This window comes from Balaenoptera acutorostrata, chromosome 12, assembly GCF_949987535.1.
Source record: "Balaenoptera acutorostrata chromosome 12, mBalAcu1.1, whole genome shotgun sequence".
Classification (NCBI taxonomy): domain Eukaryota; kingdom Metazoa; phylum Chordata; class Mammalia; order Artiodactyla; family Balaenopteridae; genus Balaenoptera; species Balaenoptera acutorostrata.
Genome location: NC_080075.1, coordinates 86,043,273 through 86,070,885, shown reverse-complemented (window position 1 = coordinate 86,070,885; position 27,613 = coordinate 86,043,273). Strand labels below are relative to the sequence as shown.

At 50.6% G+C, this 27,613-nt stretch overlaps 2 protein-coding genes, 1 long non-coding RNA gene and 1 pseudogene across 7 annotated transcripts in view; 2 read left to right on the top strand and 2 right to left on the bottom strand.

Annotated features, from left to right (window-relative positions):
- Nucleotides 1–7,313: 7,313 nt before the first annotated feature.
- NTSR2 (neurotensin receptor 2) lies at nucleotides 7,314–15,808 on the bottom strand. The gene is given in 5 exon segments (XM_007195640.3): nucleotides 7,314–7,637; nucleotides 7,639–7,813; nucleotides 8,798–8,888; nucleotides 10,505–10,754; nucleotides 15,185–15,808. Coding segments are annotated over 5 exon segments (1,257 nt in total). The 3' UTR covers nucleotides 7,314–7,520.
- Nucleotides 13,755–14,366, bottom strand: LOC114235701 (cyclin-dependent kinase 8-like; annotated as a pseudogene).
- An 8,424-nt stretch (nucleotides 15,809–24,232) lies between the features above and the next one.
- The window catches only part of LPIN1 (lipin 1), a 127,444-nt gene continuing 124,063 nt past the window's right edge, over nucleotides 24,233–27,613 (top strand). For 3 of the 5 annotated variants that reach the window (XM_057558241.1, XM_057558240.1, XM_057558239.1), the window contains exon 1: nucleotides 24,234–24,431. In XM_057558241.1, the coding sequence (XP_057414224.1) occupies nucleotides 24,351–24,431 (81 nt within the window). In that variant the 5' untranslated portion in view covers nucleotides 24,234–24,350. Of the gene's footprint in view, nucleotides 24,432–27,613 lie in introns of all 5 variants that reach the window. The other 2 variants (XM_057558238.1, XM_057558242.1) reach the window with 2 other exon arrangements.
- On the top strand, nucleotides 24,438–26,105 carry LOC103020674 (uncharacterized). The gene is made up of 2 exons (XR_452285.3): nucleotides 24,438–25,223; nucleotides 25,840–26,105. It is a non-coding gene; the product is annotated as an uncharacterized LOC103020674 (long non-coding RNA).

Genomic DNA, 27,613 nt, shown 5'->3' with positions numbered 1-27,613 from the left:
AATGAATTAAAGTCACCTAACAACAGATTGAGGCTCTCAGATTGGGTCAAGAAAGCTAATCAGACTAGGACTCCATGTTTAAAAATTAAATAGGTGGGGGCTTCCCTGGTGGCGCAGTGGTTGAGAATCTGCCTGCCAATGCAGGGGACATGGGTTTGAGCCCTGGTCTGGGAAGATCCCACATGCCGCGGAGCAACTGGGCCCGTGAGCCACAACTACTGAGCCTGCGCGTCTGGAGCCTGTTCTCCACAACAGGAGAGGCCGCGACAGTGAGAGGCCCGCGCACCGCGATGAAGAGTGGCCCCCGCTTGCCACAACTGGAGAAAGCCCTTGCGCAGAAACGAAGACCCAACACAGCCATAAATAAATAAACAAACAACCTGTCTTTTATTAAGCCAGGTTTAAAAAAAAAAAAACAGGCAACGAGATATTTTAAGTTAAAATTCAAAGTTCTACCCAGAGGGGTGAGACTGTCCCGACATGTTGTAGACATGCCAACATCGCTATGAAATATAAAGAACTGTGAGAAACACGAGAAGGTGGGTAAACTGTAATCATAAATGGAGACTAGTACGTCTGTCGCAGAAGCAGACAAAGAAGACCCACAGAATTGAGAGTTGGTTGACACAGTAATATGTTTGGTCTAAAGTAATTAACCTTCAAAGAGGAGAGAATTCTTGTGTAATAAAAATTCCAGAAAATGGACTGGAGCTAGATAGCAGTGAGGGTTGCATAACAGTGAATGTGCTAAATGTCACTAACAGCCAATTGTATGTGTATTTTACCACCATAAAATAAAAACTCTCCCAGAACATTGGGAAATAATGGAATCCTGTACTTCTGAAAGGCCAGATATAACAGTCACCCCAAAACCAGATAAGAATAATAAGTACACACCAAAAAACTGATTCTTTTTTTCCTGAAAACTTTCAGCAATTTACGACTGTTGCAGTAAAGGAGGAGAAATCATGCTACAAGAGCAACATTTATATGGATGTCTGAGTTCTTGACGCAGGATGTGGCAGAGGGCACGGAATCTGAAATCGGGAGACTTGGGTTCATGCCTTGGCTCCTTTGCCAAGTCATCCAGCTCCCTGGAGACTATGTTAGCTGTGAAATCAGCAACAGTGAGTAGCAAACTTTCTTGAGCATCTACTATGGTTAGGCATTTTACTAGATGGCTAATTGTCCATTATTTCATTTAGTCGTCACAATCACACTTGAAGTCGATATCATTGGTATCATTTTACAGAGTAAGAAACTAGGGCTCAGAGAGGCTAAGTGACTTGTCTGAGATCACACACCTCTCAAGTGGCAGAACAAATCTAGATTCATGCCTGCAGGTGTAAGGATGGTTTCACTAACATCACAGCTGTGTGCTATCTTGAGTTATTTACTTCCCCCAAATGCTGTATATTAGAAGGCACTGTTGGCTCCTAAGACTCTGTGTGCAATAAAAAATACTGATCCAGAATTTTCTCACTGGGTTGCCTGTTGAATGTGGTGCTGGATTCAAGCATGTACCAAATGCACCACATTATGTGCCATCCAGAGTCTAGGCAATCCCAGCATTAAGGTTTAGAAACCACTTTCAATAAAGAAGTTTGCATGAAACCTCCCACGTCTGGCTTCAGATTCTGCAGACAGCTCTTCTTTAAGGGAAAACCATGAACCAAGGGCAAGTCCAGTGTCTACGGCTGCTGTTTCTTTTTCAGTCTACTTGCTTAGGCAGACTTCCAGCTCAGAAGGAATTAGCATTTTAATTAGCAAACCAGTTGGGAAGGCCAGTGCAGAGTTTTCAAGCCCTTCAGGTCTAGAGAAGAAACAGAAATTCTAAGACTGCATTTGTCATTCACCGAATAGACTGTCCCAGTTTACTTTTGCCTTTCTTCTAGAACTCAGGCGAGCACCAATTTTTCTCTCTTAGGATCTTTTGCTCTATGAAAGGGTGTTTCCTAGGGGTGGCAATCCACCCTACCAAGAAGGGTGGGCTTTGGGTGGTGTTGTGAGTTGAATTGTGTCCCCCAAAAAGATATACTGAAGTTGTAACCCCCAGTCGTTCAGAATGTGAGTTTAATTGGAAATAGGGTTGTTGTGATGTAATTAGTAGAGATGAGGTCATATTGGAGTGAAGTGGGGCCCTAATCCAGTGTGACCGGTGTCTTTATAAGAAGACAATAAAGAGAAACAGAGGGAGAACACCATGGGGCTGTGGAGACAGAGACTGGAGTGATCAATCTACAAACTAAAGAATTCCAGGGATTGCTGGGAACCAACAGAAGCTGGGAGACAAGGAAGGATTCTTCACTAGAGCCTTAGGAGGGCATAGCCGGCTGACACCTTGATATTGAGCTTGTAGCTTCCAGAACTGTGAGAGGATAAATTTCTGTTGTTTTAAGCCCACTACCTTGTGATACTTTGTTACATGCAAGCCCTAGGAAATCAACATAGGTGGGCAATGCATACTTCATCTTTCAAAGTTTGGCAAAGTTTGGCAAAGGCTTCCTAGGATCCTGGTATGAGGTTGTCGTGGCTATAAGACTAAGACTTGGGAAAGGAACACTTTTGGGGTCTCTTGATCTTGGCCAAGCAGGCAAACAAGTAGACCAAACAAACACACAAATAGATATAGCTTTTTTTTTTTAAACACAGAATTGTAGGACTTCCCTGGTTGGGGGCGCAGTGGTTAAGAATCTGCCCGCCAATGCAGGGGACACGGGTTCAATCCCTCGTCCGGGAAGATCCCACATGACGCGGAGCAACTAAGCCCATGCGCCACAACTACTGAGCCTGTGCTCTAGAGCCCACGAGCCACAACTACTGAGCCTGCGTGCTGCAACTACTGAAGCCCACGCGCCTAGAGCCCACGCTCCACAAAAAGAGAAGCCACCGCAGTGAGAAGCCCGCGCACTGCAACGAAGAGTAGCCCCTCCTCACCGCAACTAGAGAAAGCCCGCGTGCAGCAACGAAGACCCAACGCAGCCAAAAATAAATAAATTAAATAAATAAATTTTAAAAAATACAGAATTGTAAAGATAGGCTGCATTCAGGAGCCAAGAGCTTCCCTTTATATTAATAACGGCTACTACCCATTGAGCTCTTTAAGTGCTACATACACACTTTTCCAAGCATTTTTTCATGTTTGATGTCATTTAATTCTTCACATCCAGAGGATAGTTGTTATCATGTCTGTTTCACAGATGTGGGCAGGAGGCCCAAGCAGGTGAAGGAATTTGCTGACAAGTGACAGGCAGAATCCATCTCCAGGCCTGTCTGAGCCTGGACTGCAGGTGCTTTAGTCAATGCCCAGTGCTTCTACCTGGGGCCCCAGCAAGGGGAATTTGATTTCTATTTGAAATTTGTTATTTAGATATTATACAAAAAACATTATGCCAACAAATTAGGAAAAAAAAAAAAGGTTTCATAGTCCTTTTTCTACCAGACATTTCTGAGTGTCTGCTGCGTGCCAGGCAGTAAACTCAGATCCTGGGATGAAGGTGGCAGAAACCACCCTTATTCTTAGGTCACTCATGCCTCCATAGCAAACTCAGCATCTTCTAAGTGCCTCATTCTAGACCTTTTCTCTGAATCGGAATGACTTGTGCATACTATAATTTTGCATTCTGTTTCCCTGTTTAGTTAATAGTAAAACCACAATATGTTTATACTGCTAAGTACGTCTTATTATTTGTTTATGGTGGCCTAACACATAGGATTTGTTTGAATAGATGATCATGAATCATTCGATTCCTTAAGGCTGAGCCTTTAGTTTCTTATCATCTTTTGTCATCAGACTCTTGGGAAGTAGTGTGATGCAGCGGGGGCGTACCTGGCTCCTGAGTCTGAGTTTCAAGTAATGGGACAAGACTTGTCTTAACCTCTCTTTGCTTCCATTTCCCCACATGTAAAATGACAAAAGTAATAACAGTGTTTCCAGGCAGGATGTAAGGGGCAGGCATCATGAGTGATTAACCTGCTTGGTCCAGAGCCTGCTGGTAAATGCCCCATGAAGAGCATGGCAACACACCTGTGTGCCCACAGAGAGGCTTTTCTTCCTTGGCAAACTGCCTTAAAGGAAAATTCCAGCAGGTGAAACATAGGCTCTAAGTTTTTGAACATTTCTCTAGCTTCCAAAGTTTCTTGTCTGTTTCCTTTCTAGGAGGGCACTCTGATTTTCTCTCCCTCCACTGTCTGAGCACATCGGTCACACCTGGTTTCTGGTGGCAATATGGGCTCTTGTCATTGACATTTTGAAATGAATGTATTCACCATAAAATGTTGCATCACTATTGTTTTGATTGTTGTTTCTTTAGGAACTTTTGAGGCTGAACGTATTTCCTCTGGTGTGTTTCTTGGCCTTTGAGGTCTTGGTGTTTTCCTTAATGATTTGCATGAGATCTTTGGACAACATGTAAAGTAACTCCTTATGTATCGTTCATGTTTTCTTAAATTGTTTTCTCAATATGTTTTTCTTTAAATTTTGGTCCTGCTGTTCTTTGCTATTCACAGGGCCTCCTGTAAGGGTTTACCCAGTTACCAGGTTTTACCCAGTTTGAGGTCTAGAGTGATGACAATGACAATAGTGACAACTAGTATTTATTGGGCATTTACTGTATGCCAGGCACTGTGATAGGAGCTTTTCATTCTTTCTCATTTCATCATTACACATTGATTATTAGGTACTATATATGCATAATCTCTGATCTGAAACCCTTGGGATCAGATGTATCAATATTTTGCAATTCAGAGTATTTGACTTTTTGAAAAGTAACATGGTTCATATACCGCTGACCACAGCAACCCGAACAGGGTGTTATGGACTTAATGTTGGCATCCCTCAAAATTCATATGTTGAAGGCATAACCCCCACTGTGGCTGTATCTGGACATGGGGCCTCTAAGGAAGTAATTCAGGTTAATTACTGATGAAGTAAGTTCATCATAATGAGGTCATAAAGATGGGGCCCTGATCCAGCAGGATTTAATATCCTTGTTAGAAGAGACGCCTGAGGGCTCTCTCTCTCCCCCAACACATGCACAAAGGTCATGTGGACACACAGCGAGATGGCCGCTGCCCACTAGCCAGGAGAAGCCTCAGAATGAAATATAAACTTGTCAGCACCTTGATCTTTGCAGCCTCCAAAGCTGGGAGAAAATAAACGTCTGTTGTTTAAGCCCCCCAGTCTGTGTTGTTTGGTGATGGCAGCCCGAGCTGACACACAGGAACTTGGAGCATCCCATAATCAAACACATTCATGTTTCTGCAGCAAAATGTACACATACTTCTATGAAGAAGGATAACTAAGGGCTGTACATTGCTTCAAATCCAAGTCAGTTTTTGCTGATCTAAATTATTTTTAAAAACTGGATTTAAGGGCTTTTGCTCCACCAGTTTTATAGATGAAAAAACAGGCTCAGGGAAATTCCTTTGCCCAGGGTGGGCTCATCCAAGTGATGAGGCCAGGCCCCAAACCAGGTCTGCCCCAGGCCGGGGCCCAAGTCCTGGGCCGACTGGACCCCGCTGATTCAATTGCTTCTGTACCCCCTAATGGAGCTGCACCAAAGTTTGTATTTTGAGCCGCTTCTTGCTCTTTCCTACTTCACGGTGCTCTGTGAGCTTTCGCTAGAAGGAAGGAGGGTGTCCTTCCCCGCCTTCACTAAGGAGCTCCAGAGATGGGCCTTTAAGATCAGCCCACAGTGATCCTCAGCCAGTGCGGCAGAGCCCAGGCACACGGGGCAGAGAAGGGGCGCCCACCCTCCACGTGTCGGTCTGGAGTCCGTCCTCTTCCATCCACCGGGTGATCTCGTGCCCGAGCCTCGGAGCCGCCTGATGAGAGGTTCCCAAGACCAGCACCATGTGACTCCTTCTTTCCAGGTGGCCTTCCTCTCCCTGACGAGGAGGGTGGTGGGCTCTGTGTAGGCTCTCTCTGAAGTGTGTTGTCATCGCCTCCGGCCTCTTCTCAAGGGCTTGGGGGCTGGGGGCCGGGACAGTCACCTCCCGGTCGTGCAGTGGCCACCGCACAGCACCCCAGGCCGTGTGCCCGGGCTGGGCCTTCCTCCTGGCCACCTTTCCTGTCTTCCTTTGCCTGCTCTAGCTTCTCACCTCCAACAGGGTACTCGCCCAGGCGTGTGTGCGTGTAGTGTGTGTGAGGTGTGTGGCGTGATATGTGTGCGTGTATGTGTGTGTGCGTGATGTGTGTGGGATGTATCTGTGTGACGTTTGCCCGTGATGTGTGTGCACGGGTGCTGGTTCCAGGACTGGGGACTAGGGTGAGTGATGGGCGGAGTTCAGAGAAACGTCAGCACAGTTAATCAGAGAGAACCTTTTTATCTTTTTAAATTTTATTTATTTATTTATTTTTGGCTGCATTGGGTGTTCGTTGCTGCGGCGCGGACTTTTCTCTAGTTGCAGCGAGCAGGGGCTGCTCTTCGTTGCGGTGTGCGGGCTTCTCATGGCGGTGGCTTCTCTTGTTGCGGAGCACGGGCTCTAGGCGTGTGGGCTTCAGTAGTTGTGGCTTGCGGGCTTCAGTAGTTGTGTCTCGCGGGCTCTAGAGCTCAGGCTCAGTAGTTGTGGCGCACGGGCTTAGCTGCTCCACGGCATGTGGGATCTTCCCAGACCAGGGCTCGAACCCGTGTCCCCTGCATTGGCGGGTGGATTCTTAACCACTGCGCCACCAGCGAAGCCCCAGAAACCTTTTCTTGGCCCTTCTGCTCTGCGCTTCACTTTTCTCTTCCTGCCCCTTTGCAGATCTGTGGCTTCAATGGCAACAGACAGGAAAACCACCCTTTCTCTCTGGGCTCAGGCCTCACAAGCCTTCGGGGGCAAGGCTGGCCGCGTTAAGCAGGACTTGGCCCTGTGCAGGCAGGAGAGGAGCTGAGGCCTGCGGGGAAATGGAGGGAGCCTGCTCTGACAAAAAGAATGGAAATGCAACCTTTCCGAACACTGCTGGCCAGAGCACGTCTGTGGGGCTGTTCTCCAGAGCAGGTAGCCCTGCCGTCGTCCCACGGCTGCACCGGCCGCCTCACGTCAGGCAGACACACAGGCCCAAGGCCAGAGAGGGCAGCTGGTGACTCCAGGCTCTCTAGAGCCCACAGAACGCTCCTGCTGGGGTGAACGGCTGCTCCCTTACTTGGAGCGACTGGACGATTTTACTACAGCTCATGTGATCTAACAAGGCAGTCAGCTCTGGGCACTGTTGATTTGTCATTTGCGGAAATTCAGGAGAGCAGAAAAACAGCAATAACAATAATAATAATAGTAATAACAATAGCAACAAAAATAATGCCAGCGAAAATATATTCTTTATTATGCACCAGGCACTGTGCTAAGCGTTTAATCTTCAGACAACAGGAAAGATGGGTACTGTTCATCTCCATCATACAGATGAGGAGACTGAGGCTGAGAGGTGTAAGTGACTTGCCTGCAGGTATGCAGCTGGTAAGTGGCAGAGCTGGGGGTCCCTGCAGGTCCGCCTGACGGCAGGGCTTGAGTTATTAGTGATGGAATTGCTCATCTGAATGCTAGATGGCGGTGCAGCCAGTGTTACTCTGCTCATTCTTCGATTTCATCCAGGCCAGGGTTCCTGGGGGAGCCCCAGAGCCGGAGGCTGTGTCCACTAAGGCGGGGCTCCGGGGCCCCCGGGGGGAATGGCTTCATGGGCTGGTGCTCTCGACACAGGGAGCTGAGGGCTTCCAGGAAGAGTTTTCTGAAGGAGGAGGACACAGCATTGTACAGCACAGGCGTCACCGCCGAGCTGACGTAGAAAAGCGTGTTTGTCACCAGGTAGAAGTAGTGATAGAAATCGTAGAGCTTGCTGGAAGAGAAACCCGGAAGGCAGGTTAGGGGGCCTGCTGCCTGCCCCTGGCATCCTCCCCTTCCTGCTGGGAGTGTCTCCCCTTCCACACGGCTGGGTGAGGAAGGCCTGCTTCCTGCTATCGGGAAGCTCAGTGTGAATGCAAGAGACGTTCCATCACACCAGCTGCCCTTGGCTGACCTCTGCCCAGCCATTGAGTCCCTGTTCCTGGCCGCCCGGCCCGGTCACCTGCACAGTGAGGGGCACACCTGCTGGTGGACAGGGGCCACTGGCCAGCCCGCTGAGACCCTGGGAGCCTCGTGCTGCTGGGTGCAGTCAAGGAGATGCGGCTTCACTAAGAGGAGAAAGTCCTTCTGAGAAGCTGCGCCCCTTGTCGCCGTGGGAGCGGCTGCGTGTGTGCATGTGTGTGCACGTGGGGGTCGGGGGGGGGACACTAGCAGCTCTTGAGAAGGAGCCATCTGTTGACACAGCTATCTCCTTGGAGGCCACGTGGGATCGCTCTCCTCTCAGATGTTTGACTTTCCCTTATGATCGAGGCATAGTGATTTCCAAAAGGAAGATAAGGGATTCTCTGCTTTGCTTTTCTCCAGTCGTGTCGTAAAAAGGGTGTGCATGGTCTGGTCTCTAAGGGGCCTCTGTTAGCTCATGCAATCACAGCTCTGAGGCTTCTTCCCTCCCTCCTTGTATGAACATGGCCTTTCCCCCGCTCCCTATCTGTAGGCCGCTCTCCGTCCTGAAGTCAGGATGCCCATAACCCTGATTACCACTCACGTGGCCTGACCAGTTCAGAGAGGTTTCTGGATCATGCTCTGTTCCCCACCCTGAGCTGGGAGCCTGTGGGATAACAGACTGGGCAGGACCAGATAGAAAGGAGGCCAGAGTTCTGGGGAACCCAGCAACTGGGGGTCCCTCCGGAGAGCAGAGGCAGCCCCGGCCCCGCCCGACGGCCCCTCGCTGTGTGCTGGGGTTCGTCCCCTCACTCACTCGGTCCACCCGTTGTCAGGGACGTAGCAGTACATGAGCCTGCGGGCGTGGTACGGCATCCAGCAGACGACATACACAGCCAGGATGGCTCCTGCAGGACCGGGGAGAGACAGACAGACAGGAAACACATAGCAGTTACGCCGTCTCTGGGGAGGAAGCTGCCCAAGGTGACGAGAGCATTTCCCTTGAACTTGCTCCTGGAGTCTAGGGGTTGGAAGGGGACTTTGAGGTTATCTGACACACCCTTACCTGGCTCTGTCCCCAAACCTGGTGTTACCCTGTCCTCTGAGTGTCCACTTTAATCCTGACCTGTCCACTGACATGCTTCTAGAAACTGCTACAATATCTATAAGCTCCTGGCCACTAGAAAATACTCCCAACTCAGGGCTAGATATTCCCACTTGGTTGTCTGACTGCGTGGACAACAGAACTCAAATGTCCTTCCGCCTTGTAAGGCCCCTCCCTCTTCTATCCCTTTTCCTGATTGATGGATGGCACCACCAACCAACTGGCACTCACGTCACAAGCCACAGAGTCTTCTTCTTTTTCCATTACGCCCAAGACCCAATCTATTAAACAGCTTCTCCCTAACATCTCCCTCTCCATTCCTTCCTCCTCACTTCCCCTGTGCCCACCCTAAGGGGCCCGTATCTTCCCTCCACCAGACTATGACAGCAGTCTCCTAAGTGGCCCCAGTGTCCCCAGCCTTCTCCCTCTTCCCTTCCTTTCTTCTACTCCTGCCCTGAGTGGCAAACCCATTCTCTCTCTACTCCACTGTGGCCCGTGGACCAGCAGTGTCCACCTCAGCTGGGAGCTTGTTAGAAACGTAAAACCTCGGGCACATCCCAGACCGGCTGAATCAGAGTCTCTGGGTTGGGGGCCAGTGGTCTGCGTCTTAACAACTGTTCACATCATTCTTGTGCACACAGAAGTTTGAGAAGCAAACTTCTCAAACTTGGATAGCCTGTCCTCTAAGACTGCTGAGCACATATATCTCAAGAGCAATTCTGGACACCAGCTCTTTCCATGACGGCCCATTGTCTATGGAAGGAAATCCAGGCCCTTCATGTGCTGCCCTTGTTACTTGTCACATCGCATTGCACTTGGCTCTTATATTTTGGTCCTGCCCACAAGACTGTGGCATTGATGACAGAGGAGACCCTCTCCCTTACTCCATCCTCCCAGACCGTCGTGAGTTCCTGGGTCACAGCAGGTGCTTGGAAAGACCTCTGTTTTCCTGTGCCTTTAAAGTTGCCCTTACAAAGCCAAGTTTGCCCAGATACTTAGAAAAGCAAACACACTGATTGATGTCACATTAGGAACAGTAGAGAGTTAGTGGAGAACTGGATTTGGAGACCCAGCTGGTCTGAGTCCACTGTTGCTGGTCTGTGGGTCCTTAACTACATTTGCTCCTCGCGTCTGTCTGTATGGCCAGATGCCCTGAAAAGCAGCCAGGCATCTGCTTGTCTCTGTGCGCCACTCCCTGGAGCAGATGGGGGGTTCACGTGCACAATTCCCATTCTTTCCTTTAATTCTACTGCTGCATCTTACAGAAGCTTATTGGTGACTATATAACTCCCCGGGGCAAAGAGAAAACTGAGTGCTAGAGGGAGGCAGTAACTTGCTCAAGGTCACGTGGCCAGGTATTGGTGGAGGCAGCCCTGGATCTGGCCCTCCCTCTCTGGGCGGTGTTACCGGGCACTTAACTGAGAACTTGGATGCTGCGCTGAAGGCCACGGGTCTGGCGGGAGTCCCTGTGTCTCACCAGGGCGGCCTGGCCTCCCAGGGCCGGTGTCCTCCTCTCCTCGCTCATTAGCTTCAGGTGGCTGGGGGCAGAGCCGCCGGGGGCAGAAGGGGATGGCCTCTGGGAGCACAGGGCCTCCAGGTGGCTCACGGTGACCCCGCTGAGGAAAGCAGTTAATGCCAAGGGGAGCACAAAGGACACCAGCACATTCACCTGGAAAAGGTAATTCCAAAGGTTATGGAGGTATCACCAAGGCTCAGTGATACTCTGGTCATCAGGCCGGGCTCAAGGGCCCAGGAATCTGTAGCAGCAGGAGAGCGGGGGGGTGGCAGGGGCGTGGTGACAGCAGGTTTACAAGAGGAAGTCGAGAAAATTCTCAGAAAGTAAGGAGAGAGCAATGAAAATAGAAAAGATAAGAAAATTTGGAATGTTTAGGATGCTCACCATCTAAATAATAGCCATTCTAGAAAGAAAAAGAATAGAGAAAACAGAGGGGAGGAAATTATAACAACAAAAAAACACACAACCAAAACCACGTTTAAGAAAGGTTTCCCAAAATGGAGGAATATGAGCTTCTAGACTGAAAAGCGCTTGGCTACTCAGAACAATGAATGAAAATAAATCCACGTCAAGGCATGTTCTTATGAATTTTAGCACCTGGAGATAAAGAGAAAGTCTTGAAAGCTTCCAAAGGGATAAAACGGCACATACAAAGGATGGGGAACCAGAATGGCATTAGACTCACTGAAAGCAACAGTGGAAGAAGCTAGAAAATAATAGTGATGCTTCACAATGTGTGAGGAAAATGATTTCCATCTTATAACTTTCTGCCCAGCCATATTATGAGAAACGCAAGGATAAAATGAAACATTTTCAGACATGCAAATTCTTAAAAATTTTTTTACCTTCTACGAACTTTCTCTCAGGTCGCAGGAGGTTACAAGAGCATATGTTCCATCAAAATAAGGTTATGAACAAATACAGAGGGAGAGCTGGGATCCCCAAATCAGTGTCCCACAGAGGAGCAGAGAGATGGGGTGGCATTGGCAAGGTGCCAGCTGTGCACCCAGTGAGGCTGGAGCAGAAGATAGGGCTCCAGGGATGACTGAAGAATACAAGATGAAGCTGGTAGATTACCTCATGGGTCTGAACATATTGAAATGGTATTTATACTTCTGGTAGAGAAGGAAAAATGAGTTAGAAATAGATAGGAAACTAAGCAAATGAGAGGGAAAAAAGGCTATTCATCATTAACTGCAAGGAAAACAAATACTGGAGATAATATTGTAATATTGGAAAGGACAAAACCCAAAAATATACAACCTGGCTCATCAGTGAAGAATTTTACATAGTCACAATAAAATAAATATTGACCATGAATCTAACCAAATACCATGACATAATTATACTGAAAGGATGGTGAGAGGAAGTGTGTGTGAATGTGGGGTGTGGAGGGCAGGGATGGGAATGTAAAAGAATGATGTATTCATTTTCTACAGGTAGAAGTCAGTGGATAAATTTAAGGCTGACAGATAAAGCAGGCGTATTCTTTGGAAAATGTAGGCAAAATGTAGCGGGAGTTACGTAAGAGTGGACGGTGGGTTGCCTCCAGATCAGAGACTAGAAATCAGAGCATGGAGGAGCAGGAAGGGAGCAGCTGTTTTACATTATAGGTCTTGTGTTATTATTTGATGTTTTTTGATTTATGAAAAACAAGTTTATATACCTTGTGTTTTAAATGTTTAATTTTCCAAATTCAAAATACATGTGTTATAGGGTTTTCTCCTCCTCAGTTCTTTCCCTTCGCAAACATTGAAAAAAAATGAAACATTTTAATAGCACTTTAAAATCAGTGCAAAAAAAATGGGGACTTCCCTGGCAGTCCACTGGTTAGGACTCTGCGCTTCCACCGCAGGGGGCGTGGGTTCCATCCCGATCAGGGAACTAAGATCCTGCAAGTGTGCGGCCAGGACAAAAAAAAAAAAAATCATCACAAAATGTCTCAGTTGGGTGCTGCACCTTTTTAAGGAGTTATCATTCAGGCTTTTTTCATCTTAATGCACGCTCACAAGTCAGCAACACCTAGAGAAAAATAAAACACTGTACATGACGATCATTTTAAGTTTGTTGTGGAACCAAACAGGTTTTTATTGACAATATACTTACTCTCAAACTGTAACTTTAGTACCAGTCAAGACAGAAATTGAAGGTAAAACATATATTCATAAGTTAGTAATTAATCTTTGGGACCTTTGAGATCTTTCTAGAAGAACTGTCAAGGCATACCTGGAGATATTGCGGGTTTGGTTCCAGACCACTGCAATAAAGTGAATATTGCAATAAATTCAAGTCACACGAATTTTTTTGTTTCCTAGTGCATATAAAAGTTATGTTTACCCTATACTGTAGTCTATTAAGTGTGGAATAGCATTATGTCTAAAAAAACCAATGTACATACATTAATGTAAAAACACGCTGTTGCTAAAAATTGCTAACCATCACCTGAGCCTTCAGTGTATCATAATCTTTATTGCTGTCATAATCTTTATTTGAAATATTGCGAGAATTACCAAAATATGACACAGACATGAAATGAGCAAACGCTGCTGGAAGAAAGGTGCTGATAGACTTGCTCAACTCAGGGTTGCCACAAACCTTCAATTTGTAAAAAACACAGTAAAGCTAAGAGCAATAAAACAAGGTATGCCCTTGCAACTTTTTCTACTTTCAAAAACTCTGAGCAGTTTCCTTGGTCAAAAAGCATTGATTCATGTGGATAATGAATCAACTCACTGATAAGACACTAAAAAGAAAGGTGGGCCGAAATAATTTGAGTCTGGTTATTTCGTTGTGTTAACACAGACTGTACATCTCAAGTGAAACATTTTTGACATCTACCATTTGTCAGACAACACTGGCACCCTGAAAGAATTCACTACATATAATGTCAAAAGCTTGGCCCGCGAACGCTTCATGGCTTTCATTGCATTGGTTGGTCCGTACCAGTAAAGTAAACGTTGAAAGTAGCATATCTGCAGCACAAACATTGCTTGACACTTTTTCCTCTCTCAGGCCTAGCTCCAACATAAGTACAGCCTGGAAGCCACTGCCCCAGTCTGAACTGCGTGGTGGAACTTGACAACCAGGTCCTTTGAGCCTGGGGCTGTTCGTCCATTGGCCGGGCCGCACCAGTGTGCATAGAGAGCCGGGCGGTCAGGCCTCGGGCAGGAGCTGTAGTGCACTGACTGTTCTGCTGACTGATTCCCTGCAGCTCACAATCCGGAGGCAGCTGGGCTGCTGGGAGGTAGATGAGTGCTGCCCCGTGCTGCCCTGTGGCCGGGAGGTGCTTGGGCCAGGGCTGGGGCAGGCAGCATGTGGGCAGACCGCTGAGGTCTGAGGTCACAATTAGTCCGCCTGAGGCAGCGCTACGAGGAGCCGCTCCCACTGTTGTCAGTGGGCTCCCTTATTCTGACGGCTGCCTTGATTCCCTGCAGGACCAGTTCCATTAGTATGGTTACCGTTGGTGGGTTTTGGTGTTTGTTGTTTTGGTCTCCTTTATCATCAGGTCCAGATTGGGGTAAGGAATTTGACAACTTGCAAAAATGTCTGATATAGGAAGTGGATTTTCTAATAATTAGGGATCCGGCCTAGACAGCTTTGAGTAATTCTCCTTATAGGGACCATAGTAAGCCACTTTGAAAGCAAGTGGAATGTTTTCTTATTGGGTTTAACTTCACATTTTTCCATAGTCTCAGTAAGGCTGCAGTGGATATGTGTATTTCTTTTGAAACCCTTCATTAATGTTGAATGTTCAGGCCTCTTTTTATATGTGCATAACGTCCCAATAAACTAGTTGTTCTTTCATGTTCTTGTCATGGGGCTAAAGATGACTAGTTTTGGTGATAATAAAAAAGCAGAAGCCTAGGGTGGGTCCTGAAATCTATATTTTTACCTGCTCTCAGGGTAATTCTTATACCCCGTCACATTTGCTCACCACTCCTGCAAGAGTGGGAAGACTTCAGAGTTAATTTTGAATTCAAATCTGGACTTCTCTTTCTTTATTATATTTATTTATTGAGGTATAGTTGATTTACAATACTGTGTTTGTTAGTTTGAGGTATACAGCAAAGTGATTCAGTTATACATACATACATATATTTTTTTATTTTCCATATAGGTTATTACAAGATGTTGAATATAGTTCCCTGTGCTATACAGCAAATCCTTGTTGCTTACCTATTTTATATATAGTAGTTTTTATCTGTTAATTGCATACTCCTAATTTATCCCTCTCCCCTCCCTTTTCCCTTTGGTAACCATAAATTTGTTTTCTATGTCTGGGAGTCTTGTTTCTGTTTTGCATATATATTCATTTGTATTATGTTTTAGATTCCACATATAAGCGATACCATATAATATTTGTCTTTCTCTGACTTACTTCATTTAGTGTGATAATCTCTAGGTCCATCCATGTTGCTGCAAATGGCAACATTTCATTCTTGTTTGGACTTCTCTTAGTGTTTCACTTTAGCCGAGCCTCTCCACAAGTCCTTTGTAAAATGGGGCAATGAGACCCAACTTTCTGACTGGTCTCCAGTATGAAAGATGAAAACACAGGCTGTAGGGTCGCCCCTCCCGCTTACCTGGATGAAGACCTGCAGCGTGGTACGGCTCACCAGCACGGTGCACACGCGCGAGGCGGGCTCCGGCTGCCCGCCGGCCGTCTCCAGCTCGTGCTTCTGCCCCATGACGATTGCCATGGGCAGGGCCAGGCCGAGCGAGGCGGCCCAGACGAGGGACAGCAGGCGGCGGGTTCTGCGCGGCGTCAGCAGGCTGCGGGCGCGCAGCGGCTGGCAGACGGCCAGGCAGCGCTCGGCGCTCAGGCTGGCCACGCTGAGCACCATGGCGTAGGCGCACAGCTCGCGCACGAAATAGTAGGCGCGGCAGCCCAGGTCGCCGAAGACCCAGGGGTAGTGGAACCACACAAAGTTGTAGAGCTCCATGGGCACGCCGACCAGCAGCAGCAGCAGGGCGGAGAGCGCCAGGCTGAGCACGTGGCAGCGCAGGCGCCCGGGGGGCCCGGCCCGCGCCTTCAGCACCACGTGCACGGACAGCGCATTGCCCGCCGTGCCCAGCGCGAAGATGAGCGAGTAGAGCGCGCTGAAGAGCACCTTGGCCCAGAGGCGCGTGTCCACGCCCAGCCGGGCGTCCAGGCCCGGCGCGGGGCCGGGGCTGGGCCCCGGGGGCCGCGGGCTGCTGGTCTCCATCCCGCTCCCGCGGCCGCACTCCCTCTCTCTCCCTGCCCGGAGACTGGGCGAGCTGCCCCGTGAGCCAGCGCCGCCTCCTCTCTGGGAACCTCCGGAACGGGCGGACACGCCCCGCGAAGGGCGCCCCTGCGCCAGCGCAGGACCGCGAGGGTAGGCCCGGTAGCCGCGCTCACGTTTCTCAGTTCAGTTCCACGCAGGGAAACGCGCGCTGGGTGGACGGTCGGCTCCTTTTGGGACCTGAGAGACATGCGTTGGGCCAGACGCCTTCACGTACTAGCTGTGTGACCTTGGGCAAGTTATTTTTTAACCCTCTCTCAATCCATTTCTGCATTTAAAAAATATTATGTACGTTGCAGAATCTCTGTGAAGATGAAGTGGGTGAATCTGTGTGAAACTCTGCACTGCAGCATAAGTAGGCATCCCACATGCACTGCGTGCCCCTGTGCTGTGCTACTGTCTGTGTGTATAGTCCCAAGGACAACTGATCAAGAGCTTGCCCGCAGTTCAGCATTTTGCAGCTGTCATTCTTCTTGCTAAAGCACTTTCATCTTCTTGTTAAAGGCTGTTTCAGTGCCACACTAATAACCTCAAGGACTCCTTTGTCACTGTCAGATGCCTCCTCATGATATCACGCTTCCCCCGTCCTTCAAGAATGTCATTCTCCTGAAGCAGTGTCAGGAAGGGAAAAGAAGTATGTTTAGCAGGTTTCAAAACCTTCCATTGGTCTCTTTCCTAAGCCCTTCTAGAACACCAGAACTTTAGAACTGAAAGGCCCTTGTGGAGGCTTTCTTATCTCACCCTTAGATCCCCGGGCATTTAGGGCCAGAACCAGGTCTCCTGATTTTTTGTCTTCAGCAAAGTTGTTATGGCCCAGTGATATTTGATTCTTCCATTTGGATATATAACCTTACAGTCACTTTGGGGGCTAGGGCTTCAACATATATATATATTTTTTTTAAATTTTTAAAATATTTATTTATTCGGTTGCATGGGGTCTTAGTTGTGGCAGGCGGGCTCCTTAGTTGCAGCTCCACGGCTCCTTAGTTGCAGCTCACCAGCTCCTTAATTGCAGCATGTGGCTCCTTAGTTGTGGCATGAGAACTCTTAGTTACGGCATGCATGTGGGATCTAGTTCCCTGAACAGGGATCGAACCCAGGCCCCCTGCATTGGGAGCACGAGTCTTATCCACTGTGCTACCAGGGAAGTCCCAACATACGTGTTTTGAGTGGACACAATTCAGTCCATCACAAGGATTCCATACATATGAGTTTTAGACAAATTTTCTTTAAAGCAACTAACCAATATTAATAAATTTTTAACTTTTTACTGGGTTTCACGTAGCTCAATCAGGCCTGTAGGACCTGGGAACGGGCAAGTTCCTGCTTCCCTTTGGACGAATTCTCCAAGGTCTTAGTCTCCCAAGGTCTAGTCTGGAAGAGTGGAGAGACCCCGGGGTGGAGTTGGAAGAGGTGGGTCCAAGTCTCATCTCTGCTGTTCACTGGTTGTGTGTCTTGGACAGGCCACCTGTCTCTCTTAGCCTAGTTTACTCTCTGAAAATGAGGAATGAAAAATGCTATGATCTGTTTTTCTTATCTCTTTGGGTTAGAGCACAGAGCAGATAGGAATCTTCAGGGCTGGAGTTCCCAGGCTGTCACTTCAAGGAGTTAAATTCTTAACACTTTTGAGGTAGAGAAGCCCCAGGAAAAAGGGGGCAGTCTCTGGTTTTTCATTTGTGGTGCTATTGGGGGTGAGTCCATTTTCCAGGACACACCATCAAAGACATGAAGAGGTATTGTTGCCTTTTAAGGACAGTAAGCATCCTGTGTCATGTAGAAAGAGGAGAATTTCCTTCGTATCTTCTGTGGTTGGGCCTCTCCAGCCAGGTCAGAGGAGGACGGTGAAATGCAGTTAATGAGTGAGGAGGAAGATTCAGCACCAATGACGCACCCAGTGGGTTCCCCTTACAGGTGTGTGCAGAGGGCTTGGAGTTTCTGTCTTCACCCAGGGGGACAGAGGAGGATGACTGACGTGCCCTCTGGTTGTAAATCTCATGCACGGCCCCGCTAACCTGAAACTCTTCCTAGAGACTGTATCCGTGTATAGATGCTCTGAGACTAGCGCTTGCTTCTTCAATACCCACGAGAACTTACTTTTGCCTCTGAATACAAACATCACTTGTGTCAAGATTGGTTTCAGCCTGTATTGGAAGACTCTGATCCTTGATAACCCCCACTGTCTATGTTAGAATCAAAATCTTGGGGCTCCCCTGGTGGCACAGTGGTTAAGAATCCGCCTGCCAATGCAGGGGACACGGGTTCGAGCCCTGGTCTGGGAAGATCCCACATGCTGCGGAGCAACTAAGCCCGTGCGCCACAACTACTGAGCCTGCACTCTAGAGCCTGCGAGCCACAACTGCTGAGCCCGTGAGCTACAACTACTGAAGCCCGCGCGCCTAGAGCCCGTGATCCACAACAAGAGAAGCCACCGCAATGAGAAGCCCGCGCACCGCAATGAAGAGCAGCCCCCGCTCGCTGCAACTAGAGAAAGCCCGCGCGCAGCAATGAAGACCCAACGCAGCCAAAAATAAATAAATAAAAAATAAAAATAAATAAAAGAAAGCTGCCTGCTGACTTAAAAAAAAAACAAGAATCAAAATCTTGGCTTTCCTGTTTAGCCACAGACCAGGCTAAATTCCTCCATCTCTAATTGTGCAGCAGATAATTCAGAACCACTCAGAGCTGGAGGGCGCTGCCAGGGGTGGGCAGTTATGGAAGGGCAGCAGTTCTGAGTCCAGGGATGCCAGAGGTGGAATGTTGCCCTGCTTTGGGCTGTCCGGGCAGTAGTGTCAAGTATTGACAAGGCTTCCTGGCCAGGCAAGGGGGTCACTGAGGCCAGGAATCGGGGTTTTCTGCTTGCTTTGTGTGCTCAGGTTCCTGACTTTCTTGTCTGTTGCTTGTAGGATCCCATCCTGGGGGCTTCTGCTATGGATTGAACTGTGTCGCCCCTCCCCAATTGTTGAAGCCTTAGTGACTGTATATGGAGTGAGGAAGTAATTAGGGTTAAACGAGGTCATAAGGGTGGTTAGTGTCGGTATAAGAGGAGACATCAGAGAGCCGCCTCCCTCCCTCTCTCTGTCTCTTTCTGTCTTTCTGCCACATGAGGACACAGTGAGGAGGAGATATTCTGCAAGCCAGGAAGAGAGCTCGCACCAGGAGCCAAATCTGTTGGCACCTAAATCTTGGACTTGCAGCCTCCAGTACTGTGAGAAAATAAATTTCTGCTGTTTAAGCCACCCAGCCTATGGTACGCTGTTCTGTAGCTTGAGCAGACTAAGACAATTTCCTTTCCCTAATCAGCCGACAAATAACCTGATGGTTATTGATGCCGACAAATAACCCGGAGAGATTATTTGCTGCTTCAACCTTGAAAAAAAGACAGTTAATTCCCTGTTTCCCTCACTCCAGGAGTGAGTCATGGTGGGGTTTTCTGACTCAGAGGAACAGAGTTTACTTTCATGAGAACAACAGAGAGTCATTGTGTGTGTGTGTGTGTGTGTGTGTGTGTGTGTGTGTGTGTGTGTGTGTGTGTCTATGAGAGAGAGAGCGACAAAGAGAGACAGAGAGATACAGAGAGACAGGGACAGAGAGAGAGAGAGGGAGGCAGAAGATGTAACATATCCTGTGTAGTGTGACATATCCTGCAGGTTTGGGGGATTAGGACCTGGACACTTCGGAGGCCGATATCCTGCCTCATACACCTCAGGTCACTGATTCCCCTCCTTTCCCCTCAACCCAAGCCTGGCCTCAGCCCCTCCCCTGGCTGGCCTAGGTCCCGCCACCACCCCCTGCCAGTCTTCTTCACCCCTCCCCATATCCTTGTAAACAGCTGCCTTGTCAGGCCTTGACCCAGCTCCAGTCTCCCATCTGTTCTCAGCTACGACCTTGACCAATCTAGTGTATGTGCATGATAAAAGACTGTTATCCAAAATATACACAGAATTCTTAACGCTCAGTTAGATTAAAAATGCGCCAAAGACCTCAACAGACACCTCACCAAAGAAGATATACAGATGGCAAATAAACATAAAAAGTTGCTCCACATCATGTGTCATCAGGGAAATGCAAGTGAAAACAAACATGAGCTACCATCAGACACCTATTAGAAAGGCCAAAATCTGGGACACTGACAACACCAAATGCTGGTGAGGGTGTGGAGCAACAGGAATGCTCATTCATTGCTCGTGGGAAATGCAAAATGGTACAGCCACTTCGGAAGACAGTTTGGTGGTTTCTTACAAAACTAAACATCCTCCTACCATACAAGCCAGCAATTGTGCTCCTTGGCATTTATCCAAAGGAGCTGAAAATTTGTATCCACACAAAAACCCTCACAGAGATGTTTCTAGAAGCTTTATTTATAGTTGCAAAACTTAGAAGCAACCAAGATGACCTTCAGTAGGTGAGTGGATAAACTGTGGTACATCCAGACACTGGAATATTATGCAGCACTAAAAAAAAGAGCTCTCAAGTCATGAAAAGACATGGAGGGAGGGAGAGGTGACAGGCTGAGGACAGAGGACATTCATGGCAGTGAAACTCCTCTGTATGATTCCAGTGGTGGATACATGTCATTAGACATCTGTCAAAACCATAGAATGTGAAATACCAGGAGTGAACCTTAATGTAACTTATGGACTTTGAGGGATAATGATCTGTCAGTACAGGTTCACTGATTGTAAAAAATGTACCCCCCTGGTGTGGGATTTTGATAGTGGGGAAGGTTGTACATGTGTGGGAACAGGGACTGTATGGAAACTGTATTTTCAGCTCAATTTTGCTGTGAACCTAAACCGCTCTAAAAAATTGTTTATTAATTTAAAAAAAAGCGGATGTGACTTTTTCACATGCTGTGTCACCCTACTGTGTGAGGTACTATTGTAGCTAAAGATGAGACAGGCCTGGACCCTGTGCCTACAGTGGTTGAGATAATGAGATATAAACTCACAGGTAACCCACCTGCCCCAGCGCACGCTAAGTGTTGGATAAGGGGAGTGGATGGTGAGAATTCTGAGCTCCACCTCTTCCTGGCCAGGTGAGCCCCCCTGAGTCTGTTTCATCTGGGAAATGACAACACCTAACCCTGGGACTTCGAGATGATACGTGTGAGGAAAGCACTTGGCTCATGGAAGATGCTCAAAATGTCAGTCCCGACCTCGCATCCTTTATCTCGAAGGTCAGAGCATGGGAACGTCCTTACGGAGTGGAGAGATCAGGGAAGGCTCCGTGGAGGAAGAATTCAGTTTGACCTGGGCCTAGAAAGTGGACACTTTGGGAGAGGCATTCCAGGAAGGGGTCATAGCACGAGCTAAGGTTTAGAAATGGGAACGTCCAAGGTGCTCTTGTGGGGCCTCGCAGGAGACTCCCAGACCCTGGGCCTGGCAGTCTGGGAGAAAGCAGTGCCCTGTGGATTCCTGCAGCCAGGAGCATGCAGGGGCAGTGTTTCAGGAGCAGTCCAGCATGGTCCTGGCCGTGGCCCCTTGGGGCAGCGAGGGAGTCCTCAGAAGCTCCAGTGGAGGACAAGTTGTTGGAGAGTGTGGCCAACAGAAGTACAAAATAAAACAGAGCCTCCACTTCCTTACCTGTAAAATGGAGCTATTAATACCTACCTCAAAGTTACTGTGAGGATTAATAGTTGTTACGGCTTTTTGAGAGTCTGATACGCGCCAGGCCTTGTGTCAAGGGCTCTCAGTGCCTGGCCTCAGTATTCCCACAACAGCCCTATGATGGAGAGACTATCTTTATCCCTGTGTTTCCCAGATAAGGAAACAAAGGTTCTTAAAGGCCTGAGTCAGAACAGCTTCCAGGGGCCGAGTCAGCCCCAGGGCCCAGGTCTGTGTGACTCAGGTGCTGAGGCTCAGTCATTACATGGAGCTTCCGGGAGCCATGTCAACACGTCCCCATCTCTAGGCACGCCAGCCAAGCCAGTGTTGGCTGTCAGCGGCCCGACGTAGCAGCAGGACACGCATCAGCCTGACCTCCCTGCCAGCCGGGTTGAGACACCCGCCTGGGCCCAGAGCCCCGAGGACCACGCCTCTCCCGCCTTGTTCGTCCCGAGGCGCCACGTGACAGCGCCTCAGGATGGATGCAGTGACGCCGGTGTGCTGTGTGCAGAGTGACTGCTCCTGTGTGGCTGTGTGCATCTAGGCTAAATGTTCACCGCGACCAGGTGTAATGACGGTCTTATCCCTCGTCAGTCATGAAGTTCTCAAAATATCCCCACAGGATGAATTAAAACTAGTAAGAGTGGTGGGACCCAGCTCAGTATAGATGTCTTAAAGTGTTACCTTCTCCCTTCCGTTGAGGACATGTGGGGGCCATTCCAGGGCTGGGCTGGTGGGGGTCTCCCTACCTCTTCTGCTTTTCCCCAGTGGGAGGAGGGCCAGCGGTACAGTGTGGCCAGGACTGTGGTGACCTGAGAGTGCGGAAGCCGGGGGCTGAGGACCGCCCTGCTCCCTCCTAGATGCAGCGCCAGGACAGCCACTGGCCCCAGCCTGTGAAGGGAGGTCATTATACCCATCGTGCTAGATAGGACACGCCAGGCACCTTTCATGTATTCGCCCACGCCGCTCTCAGCACAGCTCCGGATGGATTCCTGGTCAGGGTCTCCTCCGGAGGGAAGGAGGAGGAAGAGTGAAGCGAGTGGAATGGGAGAAGGCCTGGCTGGGGAGGAGGTGGAGGACCAGAAAAGGTGCTTCTCGGCCCACGGAGCAGAGTTGAGAGACTTCAGGAGGTGGTTGGTCTTAGCGTCACAGGCTGTAGGGACAGCAGCTCTGGGGGCAAGTGGGGCGAGGGGTCCCTCTGTGCTAAGAGTCAGGGAAGTTGTCTCCCTCAGTCCCTGTCAAACTGGATCCGAGCCTCTGCACGCATGCCTGCAGCGTGCCCTGGAACCCTCCCCTCCCCCCTCCCCTCCCCTCCCTTCCCCCTCCCTCTCCCCTCCCTTCCCCCTCCCCTCCCCCTCCCCTCCCCTCCCACTCCCCTCCCTTTCCCCTCCCCTCCCCCTCCTCTCCCCTCCCCCTCCCTTCCCCTCCTCTCCCCCCTCCCCTCCCCTCCTCTCCCCTCCCCTCCCCCCTCCCCTCCCCCCTCTCCCCTCCCCTCCCTTCCCCCTCCCACTCCCCTCCCTTTCCCCTCCCACTCCCCTCCCTTTCCCCTCCCCTCCCCCTCCTCTCCCCTCCCCCTCCCCTCCCCTCCTCTCCCCCCTCCCCTCCCCTCCTCTCCCCTCCCCTCCCCCCTCCCCTCCCCTCCTCTCCCCCCTCCCCTCCCCTCCTCTCCCCCCTCCCCTCCCCTCCTCTCCCCTCCCCTCCCCCCTCCCCTCCCCTCCTCTCCCCCCTCCCCTCCCCTCCTCTCCCCTCCCCTCCCCCTCCTCTCCCCCTCCCCTCCTCTCCCCTCCCCTCCCCCTCCTCTCCCCCTCCCCTCCCCTCCCCCTCCCCTCCCCCTCCTCTCCCCCTCCCCTCCTCTCCCCTCCCCTCCCCCACCCCCACCCCCACCCCACCCCCACCCCACCCAGAAACACCTTCCCTCCCGCCCTGCGCTCCTCGGAGCCCAGCCCCATCAGCACAAAGCCATGACTCCCGGCAGGATGAGAACCACATTTCAAGCACCATGTGTGGGATCAGGCTGACCCTGCTTTGTCACTTCCCGCTTTGTGACCCAAGACCAGCTCTTCACGCTCCTTATTTGACTTCCATAACCTTAGGTGCAAAATACGTACCAGAAAGCAGCTTCCTGGTGTGTGGGGGGCATTCAAATCCAGCGAATGGTCGTGATGTTGCTGCTGAGCACGATGGAGGTGACGGTGGTGGCCCACTGGGGAAGGGAGGCCACCGACCCCAGCCTTCCTGACTCCCCAAGGGGTGCCCAGGCACGGAGAGAAAGGATTCCCCGTAGCTTTTGTGGGGCGCGCTGGTAGGGAAGAAAGTGAATAGAAAGTGAGGAAATGATCTGCACAGCTTTTTTTGCAAGGTTCCCTGCACACAGCATGTGAGGTGGTCCCTCCCTTAAATCCCCTCCTCCCCTCAAATCCTCTCTGGAGGGGGCACTTGTGGGTTTGAATCCCAGTTCTGTCCTCTGTTGTTGTGACCTTGGGGAAGTTAGTCAATCTCTGAGTCTTACTCCTGATTCCTCAGAGCTGGTGAGGAGAGAATGTCCAGTCGCCGGCAGCAGGGGTCACGCCCCCTCACCGGGTGTCCTTCTCAAAAAGTCTAGAGAAACTGGCATCTGCGGGAAATCTCTGCATCCTTCAGGGAACGGGAGGTGTCCCGGTGTTGTTTTGTTAGCTGGTCCCAGGTGGGAGAGGAATTGCAATTCAGCACCCTGCTCTTTTCCTGAGCCTTGTGACTTGGCCAGGCTCCTGGGTGTAAAGAGAAGCCGCCTGCTCTGGGCTCGGTGTCGCCAGCCCAGCCTCCCAGCTCCTGAAATTAGCCGCTGCAGACGCTGCTCTCCGGGCACTGGGTGAGGAGGCGGCTGGCATCCCTCGGGCCCGGCCATGGAGGAACAGGACCGCGCCTGCAGCTCCACCTGGGAGCCCTCACAGGGCAAGAGCCGCCCGGACTCACCTTGGTCATGGGTAAGGACCAGGGCGTGGCCACTCGCAAACCACACCCCCTCCTCCCCCAGCTGAGGCGCGCTGATGGGACCTGCGGGTCTCACTGAGGATTTGTGCATTCCTACTTCTTCAAATGAGTGACAGGACCAGCTGCTGCCCACAGGCCCCTGTTATGGAGGCTGCATTTATAGAAGAGGGTTTAGAACTTATTCAAGAAGTGAAGGCTTTTTTCTTTGCCTTGGATGGAGAGAAATAGTGATTGCTTTGAGCCTCAAGACGGGCAGTTATTTGAGGGCTCCCGCTCGCCAGGCACAGTGCTGGGACCTCTTGTTGTCTTCTGTGTCTGCATGTGGGAGAGGAGGGAGGCCCTGAGTGTTGAAGTTACTGGACCGACACAGTCATTTAAGCATGGTTGTCTCAGAGAGTGTGACGTGTGTGCTGTGAGAGCCACTGGACCCCAAAGCCAGTGGCTGCACCATCCTGCCTTTTCTGGATCTCATCCTAGATGCCGAGGCTTTGTTCAAAGGTAGTTATTTTCATTTAAAGCCCCAAAGCAAGAGCAGAGGGTGTTCAGATAACGCCAAGTGGAAGCGGGGACCGAGGATGGAGCTTGGGCTAGAGTCAGGCCTTGTCGTTTCTTCCAAAGGCTGGAGGTTTGGCTGCAGTGAAGACAATGTGTTAATCTCCCACCCCGAATGGCATCTAGGACGCCTGTGACTCTCCTCAGCTGCAGAGGCTGGGCCGGCACTGGAAGGTTCCACACGCCCTGCAGGCAGAGAGAGCCTGGGGCCGTCTGCTCCCCACTGGAAGCGGGTGAGGGCATGGCGTGCGCGGGGCAGACGAGCCTCCTGGCTGCTGGCTCCCCAAAGCACCTGTCGCTTGCCCTTCGGGCACGTTCCCCCCCCAGGGCGGCTCCTTTCCCTGCAGGGGCGAGGGACCTTGCTGTTGGTGCTCAGGTCAAAATGCCGGGGGGCCGGGGGCGGGGGGCCGAGAGAGAAAGAGCATCTGGATTCTGCTCCCACCATTTGCCGCTTGGCCCTTTGGGCCAGTGTTCCCTGGGTGGACAGATGCTTGCAGAGGAGACCGGTCAACGAGCCTCCCTCTGCAGGCTGAGGACAGGAGCGGGACCTCCCCCAGCAGCGCTGTGCAGATCAATCGCACCCACACTCTGGCTAAAGGGACGGTTTTGTGGTTAGCTGGGGATTAAGATGGCTGTGTCTCATTTCCATTCCTGGAATATCTCTCTTGGACAGAGCAGCCCCGTGCTGCCTGAGAAGCGCCCCTACTTCTCCCGCGTGGGGAGCGCTCTCAGAAACCTCTCCCAGGCCCACTCTGGGACCGAGTCTCCCCGGCCCTGGGATGGAAGTTTTATTATCGTGGGTATCTCTCTTGTGCAGCCCGGGCCGACACTGTCATTCCCATTTGACAGCCGAGCACACTGAGGCTTTGAAGTTGGGACTTGCCCGCCGCAGCTTGGGGGCCGGCGGAAGACGGAGACAGGATGGCAGCCCAGCTTGTCTGTCGTCCCTGGTACCCTACGGCCGCTGTGATCCGAGGAAGCTCTGACGATATCTGCTTTCTGCTTATGTCCTTGGATTATCAGTGATTTTTCCTGGTTATAAAAGTATGTTTATTACAGAAGATTTAGAATCTACAGCAAAGTGTAAATAAGATAGTAAAATGCCAGTCATCCCATCCCTCGGGAGGTAGTCTGGGAACTTTGTAAACGGAGGCCGTGCTTCTTTTCCCTGAAGGCTCATTATAGTTAAGCCACAGAAAGGATTTCAAAGCCTCTAGTCCCTTCTTATTTCAACCCTTACACCGCCCTGTGTGCTTGATTCTAAAATCCTCACAGGCCCCTTGGCTGTCCCACTGTGGCCTGGATCCGCCGCTGCGTGGCACCTGTGACCGTCCTCCCTGGGAGAGGCAGGCGTCCACGGCAGGAGCCGGTGAAGGGCGGGCGGGTTGCTGGACCCCGCTGGCTCCTGCGGGGTGTCCACCCCTGGGTGCGGGGCCTAAATGGGCCTGGGAACTTGGGCTTGGCTCGGGCTGATGCCCACGTCTGGGAGATTCTGACCTGCTGTGCTGAAGGGTGGCTGCAGGGCGGGGATCCTGGGAGCCTATCTGGCCTCCAGGGAGAGCGCTGGCCTCCTTCCACTGCTGGGGGCTGGGTCCAGCCCTGGGAGGACAAAGGAGGGCCAGGTCCAGAGTCGGGGCTCAGCAAAGCAGAACTGGAACACAAAGCAAGAAATTGAGGCAGATGCCCAGATGGACAGACTACCATGCAGGAAAGCTTAGGAGGCGGCTGCAAGCGAGCCGGCCAAGCAGGATGGGAGAGGCGGGGGCCACAGCTGCTGTGGCCAGGAGCCCGGGCTGGGCTGGCTGCTTGTGGGAAGGGTGAAAGTGGCTCGGCCGCCATGGGGCCCCTTCATTCCTGGGGCTGGGAAAGGGCAGTTGGCAGCTGAGCCCTGGGAGGCACCTGTTAAGTCGGCACCAGCTACCTGAACATTGGCCGCAACCCTTCCCAGAGACTGTGAGCCTGATCTCCAGGCCCTGAGTGTGTGCAGAGCCCCATGGGGCACAGAGTTGGGTGAGACCTCGTCTCCACCCGCAAGAGGTCCAGGCGGAATGTGAGTGGGTGGGTCTGCACGGAGCCAGCTGCCAAGTTCATGGGGGCACAGATCAGGAGGAATTCCTACTGGCAGGCCTGGAGAAGGCGTCTTTGAGAAGCTGACTCTGGAACCAGGCCTTGGCCAAGGGTAGGATTTCAATAAACAGAGCACACGGTGGGTGGAGTCTTCTAAGCCAAGGGTTCAGCCTGAGTGAAGGCTGGGCTTTGCGAGTACAGGGCGTTCCCCTAAGGCTAAGTCTGAAGGTTTGGTTCCTCAGGCCATTTGGGATTTTAGTTCTCCTTAGCTGGGGTGTGCATGGTGATATTCATCTTGGTCAGGCACCCAGCCTGTGAAAGAAAGCACACAGGTACGGGCCAAATATGTGGGACCCAGCGTGAATCTGGGGGTGGGGGAGGCGGGAGCCATGGGGCTTGAGCGCTAGTTTTGCCACTTGGGCTAGTCTTGCCACTTACAAGTTTTGATTAACTGGAGCCTTAGTTTTCTCATCTGTAAAATGGGGCTTACAATACCTAATAATGTAATAATCACAGGTATTGGGTAAATGGTAGCTGTTATTCATAATAGCACCTA